This window comes from Blennius ocellaris (assembly GCF_963422515.1).
Source record: "Blennius ocellaris genome assembly, chromosome: 5".
Taxonomy (NCBI): domain Eukaryota; kingdom Metazoa; phylum Chordata; class Actinopteri; order Blenniiformes; family Blenniidae; genus Blennius; species Blennius ocellaris.
Window position 1 is genome coordinate 14,803,020 of NC_137654.1, and position 22,267 is coordinate 14,825,286.

Below are 22,267 nucleotides of genomic sequence, written 5' to 3' on the forward strand. Positions count from 1 at the left end.
TACCAGCTGTCATTATCCGGCAAACTCCGTTTATTGTTGTGTGAACACGACGGGATTCACGCCACGTATCACGCCATCACTCTCCAGGAACCCACGAAATCTACAACATTTGTGATGCATTGGATGGTTTTGATCATGGTTTTCAGACTGCTGCTTGCACAAGTTCGGCTCGCCTGCCAGGATGGACAATGGAATCACAAAGACACTTATCAAAGCATCTTCAGAAAGCTTCTCTACCTCAATTGAGAAAGCACTCCATGCTGACATATACGTAACTATAGTCCTGAAGAGACGCAGGACAGGGTTTTAGTCTGCTCTTAACATAATTATTTTGGGAGAGAACAAAAGAGACATTGGCTCATTGGAGGGAGTCCATTGTTCACGGTTTGGGATTTTAAATCTGCCAGCTGAATAATGAAGTAGAAGCCTCAGAGCAGTGCAGTGTGCTCACCTCCTCGCTTTCTCAGTAAAAACAAACCTGTGGATTTTATGAGGGTGATATTTGCCTTGGTGCTGTTCTGCTGTCCTTGCTGCAGACCATGGCAGGTCAATGTTGCATTAAACGCTTTTGCTGGTAATACTCAAGCATGGTAATGAAGACAGACATATGACCTTTGTTTTATATTTATGCACAAAATACAGCAGTGAAATTTAAAAAGCAGCACACACATTAGTGAAACCACTTCAAAATAATACTCCAATGTTTACGCCTCCCATATCCACAGCTAAATAAGCAGATGAATTATACTAAATATGTGGCTGATTAAGGTACCCTACCACCGGAGGTCCAGGTAATCCTAAAGTGTTCTCAGTTCAGGTCATTCAATTCAACCGTGTATGTGTGTTTGCCCTGTGATGGACTAGAGACATGTCCAAAGTTCAATGTGCCTTCACCCACAGTTAAGCAGGGATTGGCTCTATAGCCCCACGGCTATCAACCGACAGACGGTCGGACTGACTGACAATGTATAAACCTTTATCACAACATCATGAAGCAACAGGTACTAAATAGGCAATGTGCATTTTTAAAAATCAGTACTGCATTTGTTTTTAATAACCAAAAGTGCTCCAAGAGCCCCAAATCTCCACTTTTTATGAATCTTCTCAAGGTAAGCGACACAATGAGAACCATCAGGACTGACTGTGTCTCTGTTGGTGTGTATTGGTGTTTAAGTTGGGTGATGGAGGAGGCATTGTCATCAAGGCAGAGCTTCTGTCTGTGTACAGTGTAGCGTGAAATGACACTAAGCAGAGTGGGGAGACTGCACTTTGATGATACATAACTATCTTCTAATTTCATTTGAGCTCTGGATTGACTGGGAGTCCCTCAGTAATGGCAATTAGCCGGGGCAGAAATAGCTAATTAAAAACAGCAGCGAGGGCCAACTACACTTTGAAAATTAATCAAACAAAACTTTGCTATAAAAATACAAACAAGAGTTGTGTCAACTCATGAGAACGTATTGAGAACTGTGTAATTACAAACAGTGGGCTTCTTTTCTGCTTGGGAACGCCATTTCAGCACCTCCAACCTGTGTTGGCAAAAACAGATTTGTTATTGTAATGCAGCTACCTTTGTCAGTAATGCACTTGTAACTGCTTACTCTCAAGAAAGTATCAATACAGTTATAATTGCTGAATATTCATGACTTTTTTCATACATAAAAATAGTTTAAAACAATGTAAACTTTTCCAAGGCACCTGTGATGAACTAGCATATTCAAATAAAGATTACTAAACCTGTATGCTGCTGTCGCATGTCTGCAGTGGATGTCAGAATTTTTTTCTTTTGCTGTATGTTCTCTTTGCCAGTAAATAAATGTTTCTTCACCCTAAAATCAAGATTATAGCACACCTCCCTACAGTTAACTAATGTAATTTCACATATTGGGGAGAGCTCAGCATTAATACAACTACAACAGGCCTCACTGAGGAAATGTAATGTAAGCGTGACTCTCCTCAATATTGTCTACACTGCACTACTTTTCAAATAAGTAACTCGTAGCTGTAAAAAGTATACATTTTTATTTCAGTGTCGTACGTTAGTTTTAGGGTTGGGGGTATGACTGCTGCTCTTGGGTTGGACTTGGTGCCAATGGGCATCACAACAAAATGTGCAATTACCCTGGATGGCAATTATTATGCTCAGGCCTCCACTCTGAAGCAATGCGGGCATCACTCCAAACACAGGCAAAGGGGGGGGGGGGGGTCAAAGAAAGAGACATCACAGAAAAAATGAAGAACAACCAAAGAGAAAACAGACCTTCACGTCGCCATTTTATATTCATAGCAGAAAATCTGCATGTAATTTAGCCGCGAACTGACTGAACTGCAATAGGAGTGGCAACACAGTTTTGGTGAACCATTCCCAAAGTAAACAGGTATTATCTCAAGTGGCAGAGAGCAAAGGATTATGCATTTCTTTCACGCTACTTCATCACTCCTGTGTTGTGCTTTTCTCTTCCAGAGGAAGCACGACAGCAAGAAAAAAAAAAGAAAAAAAGAAATAGCAAACAAAAAAATGTGCACACAAATAGAGAGCTATTCAGCATCTCAATAATTGTTGGTAGCCCTTCGTTAAAAACCCCAGGGTGCTTGCGTTCTCCAAACATAGCCCTCATTCTTCTGGTAGAAACCCTTTGCTGGAGCATCTGGTGGGATGTTTGCAATATGGCAGTCCTGTGAAAACTGGGAGAAATCAAATAGGCTCGACATCTCGCCTCCAATCACTTGGCAGCATATGGAAATTGCTGGAGTTAATGAGGGATTCTCTAGTACACTTGGCCCTATGTTTTCATTTCATCATCACAAGCCACTTTAACACTAAACTAGTTCGAACGCCAACCAGTAACACGTCTTTATTGTAGTATTATAAATATTTCAAAAAATGTGTGTGTGTGCCTGAGTGCGTGTGTGTATGGGGGTAAGTAATCAGGCTTCAAGTGACAAAAACAAAGCTACATTCCAGTCTCTTGAAAACGGACCCAGCAGAAAGACAATTGTGACATTAGACTATACAGCTTATGGAGTTCTTGGAAAATGGCATTAACAGATTTCTATATTAACATCAATAACAACATCAATAATAATACCTTCTTTGTATCTTGAATTTAAAGCTTTCAGATGAGTAAAGTAAAACAAACTTCCAAATGAGATGGATTAAATGTTGGAGGATTCTTCTTAGTATAATTAGGTTTTTCACAGAATTAGAGAGGCAAAGAAGTTCAGAAACACTACAAACACTTTAAGAACTGAGTAATTGAAAGTAGATAATCTATACTTTTCTTTCTAGTGTAATTGCCCAAACAGCAACTGCTGACTAGAGGGTTCAGATCATGAAAACGCTGCATAACCAATACAAATAAAACCCCACAAAACAAATCCAAAAGCTGGAGGAATAAAGCTAAACTATAGTAGAAATGCAAATTCCACAACTCAAATACAAAATCAAAACAAAAATGCAAAAACTGCAGGAAAACTATGAAAAGTCACAACAAGCAAAAGCTGTAGCATAAATATAAAACCGAGATAGAGGATTGTGAGAAGCTGGCTGTTGTTGTGGATCAGGCTGCTGCAGGTTGGTTTTTTTTCTTTTTTTTCCTGATGGACAAACAGAATGTTTTGATGGGAAAGTTTGACAAAGTGTTCGGAATTAAGAATTGTTACATCTCCTCCAGGACCACAAATAGTTCCACAGCCAGTGAGACAAATGCAAAACACTGAACATCCACACATCAGACTACAACATAAAAACAAAACAACACTAAAATCCATCAACAATTGAAAAACTGATCACAACATTTCTTTATTTGCGCAGCAGCTTGTCAACTATCTGCTTCACTTGTTAAACTCCTTCGATTTGTATGTCGGTGGGATTTCGCCATCATGTCATCATGTTATGGCTTTTGTATTGGTGTGATGACTTTTGTATTAGATGACCCACCTGGGTTCTGAATGATACTTCCTGGATACAGACTATAATTGAATGCAACATCAGAAATAGCAACCAGAGATGATTAGGGATGCTCCATTTGTACCATTTACTGCATCTCACTCCTTCTGTCTATATTGGCAGCCTTTCAGTCAATGCATGAGAGTTGTCCTTCAGAGCAGCTGCTATATGGACCCTTCTGCCATATGAGTAGTCGTGCATGGTCATTGTCCTGCACGGGTTTTGAAAAGCATACTGGTGCTGAAGTACTCATTTCAAACACACACATATTACGCATTCCGTTTTCAAAACGTGTTGAACTGCAGTTTGGAGTTTCATACACTTGTGTATGGAACAAAAATGCATGGAAATGAATATTATTCTTATATTATATTATATTATATTATATTATATTATATTATATTATATTATATTATATTATATTATATTATATTATATTATATATATTCTAGATTTTTCTGTGTGCTCACCTTAACTCCTTTAAACACCAATCATAATGTCTCACTGCTGTTTTCATTTTCTCTCCATTGTCTTAAAAAAGTGACAGCCCTATTCAAATATTCATGTACACAAAAATGTCACCAGCACTGCCCAGGACCACACAGCCGCTTCTGCAGCACAGTTTAATGCACTGGGCTGCAAGAGCTGACAAGAGCTGGCAAAGCAACAAACACAATGGAATGAGACAAAGAGAAATGCCAGATGTGTTTCTACTCTCTTCTTGGAAACTGCAAATGTGACTGGGGGAAAATGCATGAATGACTCCTATCCTCTATAAGCAAACACAAAAGAATAAATAGCTGCTAATACTGCTGCTGGTCTTTCAGAACTGTCTTAGAAAAAAGAATATACTGTATTTAGAGGAGGGTTCACATGTTCAACTATTCAATATTGCAAATAGTTAATTTGCCAATCACAAAGCAAAAACTCATTGCGAGACATTGTTAAGAGGAGCGGCTGAAGTTTAACCGCAGTTGTAAAATGTAAAAAAAAGGTGATTCAAGTGACTTTGAACATGACATGGGTGTCATTACCAGACCAGCTGTTTTGAGTATTTCTGAAACCGCTGATCTACGAAGGATTTTCACACACAATCATCTCTAGTATTTACAGAGAATGGGATGAAAAAGAGTAAATATCCAGTGAGTGGCAGTTCTCTCCTGATGCCAGAGGTTCGAGGAGAATTGCCAGACTGGTTCAAAATGATAAACAGGCAACAGCACCTGAAATAAGCACGAGTTACAACCAAGGTATTCAGAAGATGATCTCTGACTGAACAACACACCAAAGCTGGTTTTTGATGGGCGACAGCAGCAGAACAGCACATCAAACCTGACAACAAAGCACAGGAAATTGAGGCTACAGTTCACATAGCTCACCGAAATTGGACAATAGCTGATTGGAAACATGTAGCCTGGTCTGATGAGTTTTGATTGTTGCTGTCACATTAAGATGGTAGGGTGAAAGGTTGATGTAAATAACATGAAAACATGGATCCTTCCTGCCTCGTATCAATGGTTCAGGCTGCTGCTGGTGTAAAGGTGGGTGAGATAGTTCCTTGACACACTTTGAGCCCCTTATTATCAACTAAACACTGTTTAAATGCCGGAGTATTGTTGGTCCATATATGACCACAGTGCACTCGTACCGTACATCAATGTTACAAAGTTCCAACGATCTCCAACGTGGTTTTTGAAATATGAGAGGTCTCCAGAGTCACGAGATTTCAAGTCAAAGAGCCCATATAGAATATAGTGGAAAAGGAGCCGGCAAATCTGCAATGTTGATATGTCAATATAGACCAAAACATCTGAGGAACATTTTCAGTCTCTTGTTGAATTTATGCCACTGCGAATGAAGACAGCTCTGAATTGAAAATGATTCAACCTGTAATGTGCAATTATTGCTTTGCCTTGTGACTTTGAGGGCCCGTTTTCCTTGGGTGCTCTGGTAAACACTCACAGTCTTAGTTTTTGAGGTTTTCTGCCTCTTGATGTTTGGACTGCGTGGCTGGCAACCTGGCAATACAACAGTCAACTTGAATAAGCTCCTGTGACCCTAAGTTACAGAAAGCAGTATCCATTAGAAGATGGACGGACGGATGGATTCAAAGGTATTTATCTAAAACTTCCACGGAAAAAGGTTTTCTCTGATTCAATAAAAAATGGTTGCAATTGACAAAGACATGGCAATGAAAAAGAAAAACAAACAGCTAAAGGGCCATCGTCCTGCTCATGTTCACAGTTGCTCTACATTTAGCCTTTTTGAAGGCTCTCCTACAGAACAGACCTCAAATAACGAAAACAGCTAATTTCCTCTTGTCCTCCCACATACCTCATCTAAACTGTAGTCCAGATACACTCCGCCGAATATTTCTTGTCCTTGTAAGCCAACCAAAATCCTTTTTTATAAAGCTTTCATTAGCGACTGATTACTGTTGGTGCCTGCTGGGGGGCGGACAGGCTCTGGCCTTCATTACGAGGCCTGAGTCATACAAATAACTGTACATGGTTGTGTGCAGTCTGTTCAGACAGCCACACATTCAGCTGAGGACGAGATAAGTATTTATTTGATGTGTGCTCGGCCACAGTCCATTTTCTTTTTATACAATTCTTCCACCCAAAAAAAGCGTGGGCTGCAAGTGTCAAGTGAAATGTCGCAGCGACAAAATCCCCTGACAGCATGTCATGCTTTTGTGTGATACCAAATGGTAGTTTTTGTGCTCTGCCTCATTCCATGGGCGATAATTCTTTGAAAAGAATGATTCACAACCACGCTGATGACATCTCTGCTTGATGCAATCCACCGAGGACCGCCTGGCACAGCGTGTTCATTATTTTACCGTACACTCACTCGCTATAACGGCGATATGGAAGCATTTTTCCACTTGGTAAACAATAGGCTATAAATCAGATTGCCACAAGCTGTCATTGTTGGTTAAAAGTGAATTTCCACTTGGGGTAAAGATCCATTCTTGATTGTGACACACAGTGACATCAGCGATGGGACAAATTCATGACCTGCAAGCCGACGCTGAGCTGGAAGGGAGTCCAATTTCACCCACATGATGAAGTTGCAAAGTTCACAAATTACAAAGGAAATGCTTCCTTAAGTTTTTCAATAAAAGTAAATGCTGTTTCTGATGCAGTCACTAAGGAATGCCTGGTGTTATTATGAATAGAGAACACAACAAAAGAGAGGTCAAAAATGCAGCAGTAAAAGCTTACTTGAAATTTTTTTTTTTTTTTTGCTTGCAAAGCGCCGCAGCATCTCTTCCGTACTGTGAGAGTGAGAGTGAATGTGTGAAAAATACACATGCTGAGGTCTGCAGAAGTTTCAGGTCATTTAGAAACGCCACTGAAGAACAAACTTAGATGTTTTGTCATATTTTTGGATGTAATGTAATTAAAAGAGAGGACTTTTTGAAACATTTATTTTGTTTAAATATATCCCATTTAATGTGGATTTTTTTTTTGTTGCTAAAACACATGCATGTTTCTCTTGGTTGCACTACAACAAAGGGAAACAACAAACATTACTGTATTTAAATCAGTTATTGAAGACAACAATTACTTTTATATGCAGTAACAGATTTTTTTTTTTTTCTTAAATGTTGCTCACTGTCTCTGAATATGCACACAGACTGGCTTGGAATGGAAGTGCATTAGTTGTGGATTTAAAGCTGCTGCAGAGCACCTAAATCAAAACCTCAAGTGAGCAGTAAATGCAAAGTGAAGAACGGTTAGTTTCTGATCACAGGAATGCTTCCACTGGCAGCCATGCCCCAAATACAACACAATCACTGTAGGTATCAGGGATGCCTGTACCAATGGACAGAAAATGCACTTTGGATGGGGTTTCAATTAATGCAGGAACCTCATTTTAACGAATAAGCAATCATGCACCAATAGAAAGTCCTGCACTCGACACCAAGTATTGGTCATGAAGCATGCATGCACAGGCAACTGTCATTTAAAACAGACCATGCTGCTATAATGATCGACAGTCAACATCTGACCGATGAGCATTTAAAACAGACACTAATGAAGGGGAGGACATGTTGACAAACATTTTTGGCTCTGGCACAATAAAGAGAGAAACTATCCAACACATAATATAAAGGGCATGATAGAAATGTCTCTTATTGGAGAATTTTTATGGCTGTTCATCAGACTGGCCTACACAGCACTAAAAGCACAGCTAATCAGCACAATAATAAAGGTATGCGGGCATTATTATGACAGGACACACTGAGGTGGAACATCAAGAGAAACACAAGAGTTGCTTCACCAGCTAATGATAAGATAAGAAGTATTATAATAATAATAATTTCCATTTTACCCAGGACCTCCATTGGCCAAGGGTTGCGGTTTATACAAACAAATCTCTCCACAGAAACAGTACAACACAGCATGCTCTTACACAACTATATTGTTATATTTCCTAGTAATACAAGATAGAAATGCGTAGTACAATTTACATCCATTACTGAATTTTCTCGGTAAAAACTTGAATGATAACATTAAACTAAACTTGAAAAAATTAGTTTGACATTCCTAATAAAAACATCCAGTTTTCTTCATAAACTCATCAGGAAAGCTATTAAAATATGTTATATTGTCTGCATCTCGTAGTGTGAAAGCAGCAGAGACGGAGAGCAAAACAACACAATTTGCTGACAAGCTACAATGCCCTCTCCCAAACCAAGCGACCCCTCCATCTCTCGAATACAACACATGCTAATGGCCCATAATGCAGCTAATGGGCTACATTAACCACACTGTTACAGACACTCGCGCTAACATTATGGTGAAAAGCTTTGATTTCAGGCCCTATGGGGGAAAAAGCAGCAGGTTTTGTCCCAGCAGGAGTGGCAGTGACAATCCTAAAATCTAAAGCAGCTGGATACTGAGCGGCGACAGAACTTCTCAACTGGAGAGTGAAACTGCTGTCAAGTTACTTTGGTTCGCTTTATACATTTTTCACATTTACACTGAACCAAACTCTCTTGTTCTTATGGCTTATTCAGCAATGTAGATTTTTTTTTTCTGAATCCATACGATGAAACTGTTTTATTTTTTAATGATGAATATGTAACGATGAAAATACAGAAATACAGAAACAGATACATAGGCTGTGGCTTGTTTATTAGAGTGGTCGTCTCCCAATCATAAAGGTGTAGGTTCAATTCCCATCTCTGCCTGTCCACATGTTCAAGTGTCCCTGAGCAAGACATAGAATCCCAAATTGCTCCCAATGGATGGATTAGGCGGCCTGCAAGGCGGCCGCCTCCATTGTGTGAATGTGTGCGTGAATCTGACTCACGATGTAAAGTGCTTTGTGTTTCAACTGTTTCACTTCACTTGCAACAGCAGTTTTGAACTGCTCAAGCAGATGAGTAGCACTCTATAAGTGTCCATTTACCATCGGCAGTATTAAATGCAACACAGATTAATTTCACTAACAGCTGAGAGAAGGACATATAGGCGAGTACGGAGAGCAAGTTTCTGATTGATTTATCGACATCTGAGTTGGAACCGGTACCTTGCAGAGCCTCCTTGGCTCGGTCCAGCTCCTGCTCCTTCTGGGCCAGCTGCACACGCAGCTCGGTGGCAGAGAGCACGTCGGCCGAGCAGCCTCCCTGGGTCTCCTCCAGGTCCTTACTCAACATGTCCTTCATCTGCCGCAGCAGGTGCACCTCCTCCTGGAGCTGAGCCACCTCCTCGCGTAGCAGGACTGCGAACACACGGAGAAGGGAGAGAGCATTAGCGGGTGGACACCGAAACGCGGTCCAGATGGGTGCCGTTTTGCTCGTGTCAGTGTAAAGTGCGAATCAATTTCAAACCAAAGAGAAACTCTGACTCCTGCAGCTGGAGAAGGATCACACTCAAACCGAGTCTCGTCAGAGGGGATCTGCTTTGAATAGATACACGAGTGCAGAAATTACTACATCTGAAGTGCGAAATCGATTTAATATCGCCACGGGAGGTTATGGATTAATTTGTGACTGAGATATCTGCAGTGCCAAATTAGTGTGAGAAATAGGTAGAGAGATTGGCGCGGTCCCATAAATTAGCGGAGACAGGACACTGATGCTGTAATGAAATCTATCGTTGAAGACCTTCTGTGTTGCAAAAATTATGAGAAAAAGTGAGATTCATTTGAAATTCATTGAATATCAGTTTCAGGTGTGCTTCTTCAGCTTTGTCCATAAGAAACGGACAAAAGAACAGACAGCACACACGCACAAAAAAAAAAAAAAAAAAAAAAACGTTGTTGTTTGGCACCGATCTGAAACACCGAAAATAACTTTTAAAGAGCTTTCAAGGCATCGACAGCAGAGATGAGACTTCATTGGCTTTCAAAACAAGCAGCAGCAGACAAATGTCACACTGGAAATTCACACAACACACCTCAAAAGAAGAAATATTTAATCTAAAAATATGTCTTTCTGCACACTGAACGCGCTTGTCTAGGTGGAGCATATGGAGAGTAATTTATAGAAGGATGAGAAGAGTCATTCTGCACAATTTCATGCATCCTGAGGGCAGAGGGGGGAGGGTGGGGGGGGGAACTGCTCAGCTCCATTATCAAGTGCTGCGTATAAATCACACTGTGCGCACACACGCACATACACATCAACACACACACACACACACACACACACACACACACACACACACACACACACACACACACACACACACACACACACACACACACACACACACACACACACACACACACACACACACACACACACACACACACACACACACACACACACACACACACACACACACACACCAGCTTCAATACTACAGTCTAAATCAAAAGAAAAAAAAGAACTGAGAACAGGAGAAGCAAAAAGATTGAGATGAAACTAAAGCTTGTAAAAGTGTGAAAATGTACCGCAGAGAACAGATTTATTCATCAGTCAAGCACAATGATTCAGATTTTGTTTTAAATTGTAATTCAGAAATGTGTAAAAAAAAAAAAAAGTCAAGCACCAAACAAAACCACAGAATATCAAATCATGAAGTTACTGAAACACTTAAACCTTTAAAAATAGCCTAAACTCTATCTTCAGACAAGCAAATGTCCCATTTTGACAGTACCCTTCTGTCTGTTACCCGTTTTAATACTTAACATTTGGCTAAAAAGGTGAACTGTCTTGCAGATCTTTGTAAAATTAATTATATTGCTGATCTAATGTTGTGAGAGAGTGTTCAACAATCCGTATACACACATTTGGATGCCTGAAAATGATTCGCACAAGAATGTTTCACTTGTTTGTCATTTAATTTCTATAGATACTGTATGTGCTCATCATGGTTGTTGCATTGCCATTAATGTAGTCATTTTGGCCTTTTAAAATAGCTTGCTAATAGTGTGATAATGTAATAATACATATTTGGATTACATTTCTTTTTTTTTTCCCCGACAAGTTTTGTGCAATTTGAAAAATAGGTAGAGTGGATGGCCATTCCTCTTCATTGCGATATAGTCTGCAGCACTTCCTCAATTATGGTGGAACAAAATGATTTGTTCCTTCCGCAGATTATCATGTTTTTGACTTTTTATATTCAGAATATCCCAAATTACAGCATTATTGGTCGTCATTACACTATTGGCTGTCATAACACATTTTCTGTATTTCAGTTTATTTTTTACTAAACCCAGGAAACAGTATGTTTTGTTTTTAGGATGTTCTTGTGCATCTATCCATCCATGAGAAATGGCTATGCAATCTCAAATAATTTCTAACTTGTAATACCAGAGTTGCAATGCAAACTACTCACAAGATACACTTAAGTACCACTTAACTCATGATAATATTCTTAATAACAAAGCATTCGGCACACTTTAAGTGTAGTCTACTTGTGCTGTCTTATTAATGCATTACTACTGCACTAATGCATAAACAGGACAGCACAAATAGATGACAATTATGCACTTATTACATTATGAAAATATGTTTTCAAAACGTACTCCTTAATCTAATAATTGAGTAGATCAACACTCCAACTAACTGTGACAACAAATTACATCAGCGTATATGTGATGTACTTTGCCTTGTTCAAAAATTAACCCAGCACGCATGGCTTCACTCCTCATGTCCTTCTTCTTCTACCTACTTTCTAGGATGTCCAAACCCGTTACGTTATCCTCACTGACAAACTGCAGGTGGCTGAAAATGAGGACCGCCCGCTAAGTAACGAAAATGAAATGTAAAAGGGGTTATTAGGAGGAGGGTGGAGAGAAAACAAGGCCGGTGAAGTGTCATTACACAGAGGTATACTTAATGGACCCGATAATAGAACCACATTTTACAGAGCAACTCAAGCAGCAACACCCTTATTGGCATCCCGGGGAGCCGACCCGTTCTGGAAACAAACCACCGCACTGCACACTTCATTGGTTTTTAAAAATCCGATAAAAGATTCAATTTCTCATTCATTAGGTTTTACATGTATTGATCCAGAATGCAAAGAGTCATAAATAAGAGGACAAGGACACTGAAAATGTGCTTTAAATTGCAGTAAGACGTCTACTGATGTTGCTGAGCCTTTATTCAATGTTTGACTTAAAGATGTGATTACAGACATCATGAAAGTCCTCTCAGGCCACAGTTCTGGAACCATAAAAGGCAGGTGAGCTTACCTCTATTACCACCTCACACGGCGAGCTTTAAAAGCTTTAACACAAGATACTCAATTTGCAACGGTGAGACTGATCACTATTCAAAGGTAATGAAAGAATCGACGGCGCAGAAAATATCAATGTTGCAACAAAGAGGGGGGGAACAGTTAGGTATGCATGCAAAGATGCAATTTTATCAGTTAAGTATTGAAAAACTGTAGATAAATGTTTTTTATCTTGATAGTTTGGCTTCCTCCTGGGAGTTGTACTCAGCCGTTTGTTGCAGTTACTATGCAACACTGAGCCTCTGCAAAAATACCCTCCATATAACAAATGCTTTGACCTCAGAGTTCAAGACAATCAACATTTATGTTGAGCCATAGCATTTGGTTAATTTGCATTTCTATGTAATGTTTTTTTATTGCCTTCCCTATCTAAAATTAATTCAAACCTAGCGACTATAATGAACTTCCATTGCCTCATGGAAATGTGTGACATCATTACTATTGCAAATGCACTTCCACAATAAGCTTTATCCCACGTAATTCACATGTGAATGGAGGGCAAGAGTAGGTGTTCCAAAGCTATATTTGGAAAACAGCAATCACCTTTCTAGATCTTCACCAAGGTCCTCCTCCTGCCACGCACGCGTGCATGCACGCACATACACACGCACGCAACTTTCCGGTACGTTGCTGTCACACATCTGCACGCCTTCTTCTTTTGTGCACCGTCCATTCATCATTCACCTCTACGGTTGACCAAGGTTCTTGACCTGATTCACCTTCATTACCTCCACTTCTTTCAAAATACATCCCAGCCAACTCCCATCTCATTCGCACACGTATTCCTTCTCGTCTTGACCTTCATTGTCCTCCAGTCACAATACCATCATTTTCAGTGATGTTACAACAAATCATAAAATAAGTTCTTTCAGGGCTTTTGAAGCTCAATGTTGCTTCTTGATTTGATTTTCTCTCATAACAATACATATCACAACCATTCAATTTCAGTTTTAAATAATCCATTTAAAACTGGTCACGTTCTTACATCTTACAACCAAGAAGACATCTAAGATAGAGAATACATCCCATAAACCCTCTAAATATTTTATTGTGATCATTAACAGGGTGTGCGAAGAGGAAACAGACATGTTGTTGTCTTCCTCCACTGTGCTGGAGCACCGGCAGACAGCACAGCGAGAGTTTGGGTGCGGGTGTTGGTGGTGCAGACCGCTACCTATTTTTCAATGTCCGCACAGCCTCTGGGATGGCAAAAAAAAAAGCGTGCAGGGTAGTTCTGCATCACAATGACAGTTGGAGAGGGAGCTTTTTTTTGATAAGTGGTATCTCCTTCAGGACTCCATACAAGCTCATTCCCGCAGCAGCTCCTCCTGCTACGCCTGTCAACTTCTGCCTCAAGGAGGGTGTGACGCACACATAACAAGGAATACAGACTCAAATTAATATTAATCTGTGAGCAATTCAAGGTGGTATTGGTGTCATAGTTTACTTTGCCTGCGCTCTGATCTGCATGTACACTATTTGAAATGATCTAAATGTGTTTGTATTGTAAGAACTGTAGAAAGCATTTTTGTTTCAGTTCTTAAACTCTGGCATAACCCACGACACTTCAAGAGGGTAAATATGAAAAACATAATTATAAAAAATTCATTTCATCACAAATAATATTTGCTATGGTGCTTCTGCTCATGTAAATTTTAGCTAATTCTAATTTTGAATAGAAAAAATATAAGGATCTTCATGGATATACTGTGTCATGAAGTGAAATAAAAAAAAAAGTCAACTCCACTTTGAAAGAGAAAATCATGTCTTTCTTTACTTCATTTTCATCTTATAAAATGTATTATGATTACCTGTTAAAGATGCATCACGGCAGACTGTGATTGTTTTAATTTGATCATTTTAATCATCTAATTAGATGTAATCCAGTCTATGTTTCATTATGTTTGAGACACAAAAATCAATCGATGAAGATCAAAATATCCAAATTAAACAAATGATAATAAACATGATAATGCACTTGATAATAACACAACCTGCCTGTCAAATGTCAAAAATGCAAAAAAAAACTGAAAAAACTACCCACAATGTATTATTAATGTTATATTATATTTGTTTTTAGTATTCACTTTGTTCATGTCTGAAAGTGTCACTCATCACATTTATTTTTTTGCTTGTTTTGTGACATTTTTGAAGTTTAAATCTTACTGAAGAACAGAACAGGAAAAAGATCCTCGATGGACTCATTATGTATTTAAATAGAATAAATAAACAAATAAATAAATAATAAATCACTCACACACACACACACACACACACACACACACACACACACACACACACACACACACACACACACACACACACACACACACACACACACACACACACACACACACACACACACACACACACACACACACACACACACACACACACACACAATCTATTTATTGTACAAGGGTTTGAATGGATTGACAGAGAGACTGTGACTCAGAAAATCAGAAATTCCATTCATAATGTTTTTTCATTCTGCACACCTCAGACAACACAGCTGATTTCGGCAGCACTCCTGTGTGACTCAACGCAATCCTTCAGGCCTCAATTACCTCTCTTCTCAAACAAACAAACAAAAAAACAAAAACAAAAAAACAAGACGATAGATCACAAAAGAAATGTTGCCATCGGTGTGTCGGCCTGAGAGCACACAGAAAGTTTGACAGCTGAGAGTTGTGTTGCAGTTGGAAGCGGTGTGAGGACTTTGTTGCCATCACAACCTCAGCACTCGTAGGGACGACTGGATGCATCAGGGTCGGATGTTTGTTGCCTCTGTGCTGTTAGCTCAGGCCTCAATGCCATCTGTCGGCCCCTGGCTGGGAGAGGAAGCAGAGTTCTGCCTCAGATGACAGTTTCCACCTACAGGAGGTCTGAGATGCAGCGTTGCATTAGTCGAAGGAAATAACAGCTTCTGCACAGCTTTCACTTTATTGATGTGATTTCCATTCATCACCGACGACTGCTTTGAAGCATGAAAGCACTGCACTCAAACTAATCACTGAGATAACGCGTCATGTTTAATGGAAGCAAAGAGCCACGAGTTGAGGAAAACTACAGCTAAAGACGTAGAATTATCTGGGAATCTAGATCTTTTTTTTTACACTTGAGTCTCAGGAAGACAGCACCCCACAGGTGCTTGTGGACAAAAAAAAAAAAGCACTGATTTCCAGACTCCAGAGAGTATGTAATCATGTTTTCTTTTTTTCAACCGGGACAAATCTAATATTGACAACCTTTCAATCTCAGATCAATAAGGCTTCTTGTCCTCGACTTTGGGGAAAGACAAATGTTTGAACCCAGGTTGAGTTATAAAATGACCACATGAAAAAAAAAAAAAATCTCTGACTGAAAAGGATAAACACGTAAGTACAAAGATGACACCGTCTGCAAATGTGATCAATGATGAAAACTACATTGTATGATCCTTTTGGCCACATCATGGTGGTCTACGCAAAGTTTGGATATAACACAACCTCTTCGGTGGAATTTGAGAACTTCTGGGAGAAATGATCGAGTAACTAATCAATCAGTTGGAGATGAGCTCCTATAGTCCCCCTGTTAAAAGTCCCTCTCTTCCGTCTCGGGCAAAATATGCTGAGGGAAATATCCGACTCCATTGCTGCTGAATGTCACGCTGTGTTTACCTGATACTGAGCAGGTAGTGTTTTTTCCCTGCAACTGTCCACAACAGCTCCCTGTTGTGGCTGAAGATGCCAGTGTGAGAACTGAGTTCACCACGCTGATAACAGAAACACCGTTTTATTCATAGCCACGAGGAAGGCTGGCTACCAATGCATCCATCATATACGCGGTGTATTTGTACGAAACGCCGGCAAAAATATAGGAGATGATGGACCATACTGAAACTGAACCGGAATTAAAAATTATCGACAATCAATTCATGGATGAAAACTGCTCTGTCCAGTTTGCACTCCACCACAACATTTGCTGATTAACTATTTGAGGATTATAGTGAAGTCAGGGTTTAGGCAGCATTATAATAGCAGGCACCTACAAGGACAACAACTAGGCAAACGACTCATGATGTTCTTTATATTTTTGCGTTTGCAGAGCATATTCACAATATATATTTGTGTTATTGATGCGAATTCCTGCAATGGATAAAAGCAAATTCTTATTTGTGAGAGAAAAGAGGAGAAAAACAAGCTGGTTTGCAATTTGAGTTCTCATCAAAAATGTCATTGCACATCAACTTTCAGCATGATAATTATGTTTTATCTAAAACTCACCACCAGTCAAAAAAAAAACAAGTTCAGAGTTTAATTTAACTCCATAGACAGATGGAACATCAGTGCATTTACTTTTCAAAATTGGTCTTTTTTATTGGTTTATGTTCAACATCGAAAAGAATCAGCAAAAATATAATGTACATATGTCTCTTTCTGTTTGTGATCTGTGCCTCCATCAGGCCTGCAGAGTGTAGATTAGCTTGTTGGAAATCAACTTTTTGTTTGTCTGTTGCTGTTATATTATTTTCCCTCTCGCTGTGAATACAGTTTTTCTTCTCCAGTTTTTAATCCTCGCTCATGTTACAGTCTGGTTTTCTGTACATTTTCATGATGCCATGTGCTGTAAGATAGCTATATTGTAATTAGAGCAATATAAATGAAAGTGATTTAATTGAAAAAAATACATGAGACTATAAAAATAATAAATAAAACAATGATGAGTAATAATAAAATAATACATACACATATTGCGAAGTTAAAACAAGAAGCTCCCCAATCTTTATAAAAGTCTTACATGGCAGCATTTACTAACGACCATAAAAAGCCCAAATAAACACGTGCATTTTATCTCAAGACTTCTAATGACAATTGCAGTTTTTTTTGCAAAAAAAAACAAAAAACAAATCAGTTTCTTTTTACACTTCCCGTTTGTATAAAATGCACTAAACTGTGAGCATGATATACCTTTAAAATGGTTTGTGTTTAACGGGTTTAACGTGCCTCTCTGTCTGAAGTCGTCTGCAGCGACGAAGCGCCACTGGGATTAAACTGAATCTAATGACGACTGATCTTTGTTGGTGACTCCACTTGTGAAAAAATATGTGCATTCATTGACCATCTCCCCTCCTCTTCCATCTCTGCCTCCATTCCCTTCCAATTCCCTTAACGGGCTTGCCTCTAGTTATTATGATTCATTGAAACAGTAAATAAAATCTCCATCCTCAGCCACTGATGTAAATGACTGCTTAAATGTGTGCATTTGCATAATAGCGATCGTGCATCAGCTGACGTGCATTTGGTACCAGTGAATTATGAATTTGATTAGTGTCGCTTCCTATTTGTATGATTTAGGCAAAATGGCTGAAACTGTCTTCCTAAATAATCCACCAGCATTTGTGTGACAGCTTTGCTATGGCTGAAACTGCTCATAAAATTGTTCTAAAATATCAGCACTTCTCTGGGGGACTCAAAATCCATCATAGATTCTTCATAAAGTGGACTTAATGGCGCGAGAAAGGAGATTAAACAGCTGAGGAGAAAATAGACTTGATGATTGTCAATATAAAATGTCCCCCCTCCTCAGTTTCTCTCTGTCTGGCCATCCACCCCACAATATGTCTTCTCCTGCACTCTTACCTCCTTGAGGTCCTTCTGCCCCACTTTCACAAAAAGCACAACTCAGAAACCAAAGTTGGAAAAAGGTCCAGCACTCTGTCAGAAAGTCCGGTGGCCACGAGGCAGCTGAAATTGGACTGGCCTGGGATGACAATGGAGGTCGAAAATTGATAGGGAGTGACAGTAAGTATCTCGAGGGGGGTCATTTTCAGATTGCTTTTCAATCTTTGGAGGGAGCAGGAGGTAAAGAAATAGAAGGGCTCAATTTTTTTTTGCCTGATATTGGAGAGAAAAAAATTAATTCACGGGATCTTTTGTTCGAAGCAAATTCACACTCAGCCAGTTTTCTGAGCGAGCAGTAAATAGCAGATAATGGCCTCGTACATTGACCACTTTAGAAGGAGCACCTGCTCTATCCATCTTCTACACTGCACGGTTCAACATAGGATTACTGTGACTGGAGCAAATCACAGTGTACAAAGTGTACATTACAATCACAAAGAGACGACTACAGACTATCTCATTCATGTCCGTGGCTGTTTTGATGGCAACAAATGAACTTTAGCACCTTTAGCATGTGGTAGGGAGCCAGAGTACAGGGAGAAAATACACAGAGAGAACATGCAAATACATAAATTCACTCAAACCCAGGATGAAATCAGACATGTTTTTTTTTTTTACTTTGTGGCATGAGTGTTTTCCACTTTAAATTGTTTCCCGTTTAAACTGAGCCACAACAAGCAAGATGAGTTCAGTGACTTCTCATGTTAGATGCGGTGAGTGGAAACGCCATGTTTGACGACAGAGACTAGAGAACATATGAACACAGAAACTAAGATATGTAGCACAAAACAAACATCTGATCGCATGAATGAGCCACATCACACGCCACCCTTGTTAGAAAGAAACGGGACATTTAGCATGTGGTCATCAAAACTGGAAACTTAAGATTTGAGAGAAAAAAAAAGAAGAAAAACTTACTTCTACGTAAATATAAAAAAAATGTTTGTTTAGTACTCAGGGCAAAAAGCTTAATGTCAACCCAAAATGACAACATGTGCAGAGTCAGACCTCCACCTCTGGCTGAGAGGCTATTTTCATCATGCTTTCGACTCCAGTACCAACCAAGTATCATTCACTCCAGCTACATGATTGAGCATTGTTGGTGACCACATCCAGAGCACTTCATCATGATGGTGCACAAGTCTTCTAATGGCCACAGTCAGCTGCATGACATGTCACATCAAAAAGCTGTTATCACCTCAATCTGTTTATTATTTCTGAATATAATGACGGGTTTACTTTCTTCCAATGACCTGCAGGGTCTCCGGATGTCACTAACGTGGGCCAACTTGCATGGGGAAGAGGAACAGCACGTTTGCAGCATGAACCTGTTGCAGATGCTGCATGATTCTGTGGTCACGTGGCTCCAAAACTCTGGGTAGTGTTAGAGGACTTTCTCCAGGACCTTGCAAAATATATGACACAAAGAGTTATTGAAGTTCTGATGGCCAAAAGGAGCCAAACTCAGTTTTTTGTGAGGTATAACTTATAAAACTGCCTGCGAGTGTAAAAGTTGCTGCTGTGACATGCTGACATATTCCACCAGACGTACCACATTATGGCTGATACATTGTGTGAAGATAGCTTAATAAATAATAAATGATTAAATTCTGGAGCATTCACAGTCATGTTGGGGGGGGAAAGAAGATTGTTTTATGCTTGCATCACTGCAGTGCAGCGTTCGGTCTCACAGCATTAGATGGAGTCCATTTATAGCATTAAACAATCTATTCTTTCCAAACATGCATCACAATAAAGAATGTCACACTTGATGACGGGAGAATGTGGTGAGGAAGTCCTGCACTTGGTTAGAGACTAACATTGTTTGTGCAGCTCAGACGAATGGGTGTATGAGCAGTAAACTCCATGTGTAGGAATAATGCACCACAATTGTGCAGGAACAAAGAAAGAACCCATATCAGGAATGTGTAAAATAAAAAAGGTATAAAAGAGCGGCTGGGGTCAAGAATGTGAGGAGCAAGTGCTTTCATGACGGGAGGCAACAGCCCACATCCTCTTATTTGTTTTGGACTTGGCAACTGAGCCGTGGCCCTGCTTGGATAATGACATTCAACCCTATTCTCCACTTCGAAACGTATTCAGAGAAGCCACGCTAGGTTAAAAGCTTAACCCTTCACTGCATGCCTTTGAGAGGACTGGAAACAAACAAAATATTGATTTTAAAGTGTTCATGTGAATGTGATTAAATTTTTTCCAACAGGTTATTTTAATTATTCTTTTGTCAACCAAAATTATGCACAAGAGAAACACAAAAGAAAATGCCCTTGAACCAAAGTGAAGGGATACGGAACGCATTCAAAGCTTTTCATCCATGTCAACAATCTGTCAAATCTACACGTTGCTCATTTACAAAAGCGTCAATACAGGAAGAAAGAAAACAATTGAGAGGCTTAATAAGATAATGATGAATAACTGGAATTAGTTCATTTGAATTTCATTCATCTTCTGACTTTGTTGTCTTTGAATCTCTGCATGAAGACGTTTATCTACAATCCATTCAAAGCTCAGGACTTGAAATTCTGGCAGTATTTGGATTCTCTGTTCTGTTTGTTTCCTCTAATTCTATTGACAGTACAGAGCATCGGTGCACTTTACCACACAGACCCCGACAAAATCTATGAGGATCAGCAGTATTATTCCACAGGAAACTACATGCAAGAGAGCCTTTGTGCTAATGTACCCCCTCCACCACGGTCCCATTTCCCTGCAATGATTGCATCCTAAGAAGCCCATAAATCTTATAGATTTACCTCCAATCTGCGGTGATAGAAAATCCGCAGAGAGACAATGAAACTTCTATACACTTAAAAACACTCGAAATTCATTGAAAGAATCCCAGAATCTGGTTATTAAAGTCGTTTTAATTTGTTTAATCAAACTTAGCAGGTGCGCTCAGTTTGAAAAGTTGTCATTGATGAGAAAAAGTTACATGCTGAGACATATGGACATGAGTATAATCTATTGAATGCATGGTGAGATAATGATCAAAGTTTGTTGTTCATGGGCACTTTTGAAAACATCAGTCACTATCTGACCTCCATTCCAAGAAATTGGTTTGTATCTTCAGGACAAAGAAAAAAACATTACTGGATCAATTATATTCATGATGTCATGTATGACAGCTTTTATACATGGGCTTCCACACAATCTAATCATGCTTGATAATAAACTTGAGATTACGCGTCGCCTGTATCATAACTTGCAGCTGCTCCTTTTCAGACATTCAACTGGCTACTCTATTCCATTTGTAGCAGGTTTAGTCAAATCACTGAACTTCACAGTTGCACAATGAGCTTATATAGTCCTGATTCCTGGAAGCACACAATGGTCATGACAAATTACACAGATAAATGTTTAGTTATTCATTGACTGATTTTATGAGTTCCTGAACACAAATAATCTGCATGAACAGATTCCATAAACATTGGGACTGCACATGAAAGGTAAATTGATTTTTACATGTACATAGCGCATTTTAATGCTTGGGGCTTCTTAATGTTCTTTAACATATTCACCCAACTTGGAGTTCAGTAACTTGCCTGAAGATACTTCGGAATTTAAATGGAAAATCGAAAGAGCTTCATCCTACAAGCAACTTGTAGCAACTTCTTCTATTTAAGTCACAAATGTAGTCCTGCAAATGTAGTCCTACAAGTTTTCAATTCATTTCAATTCAGTTCAAGTCAACTCAAATCAACTCAGAACCAGGCTCAGAGGTGGCAGCTTTCTGCTATTAAGTTTTAATATCGCATACAATTTTGTGTGGTTAACAATCTGTGAGAAGCAGCAGCAAAGTTAACCAGCATTGGGGTTTTTTTCCCCCCTATGCATGTTATGTTAGTGAAAGCACGTAGATATTTTCACACGATGAGGGGAAACATTTCGTGCGGCTTTTCATCTGAAATGAGATGCTGGAGTCATTA

The 22,267-nt window shown here is 39.3% G+C and overlaps 1 protein-coding gene across 2 annotated transcripts in view; it reads right to left on the reverse strand.

Moving 5' to 3' along the window:
* LOC308130296 (kazrin-like) overlaps positions 1-22,267 on the reverse strand; it is a 163,768-nt gene that overhangs the window by 13,175 nt on the left and 128,326 nt on the right. For both annotated transcript variants that reach the window (XM_080496562.1, XM_080496561.1), the window contains exon 4: positions 9,497-9,688. In XM_080496562.1, coding sequence (XP_080352688.1) covers positions 9,497-9,688 — 192 coding nt within the window. The remainder of the gene's footprint in view (positions 1-9,496; positions 9,689-22,267) is intronic.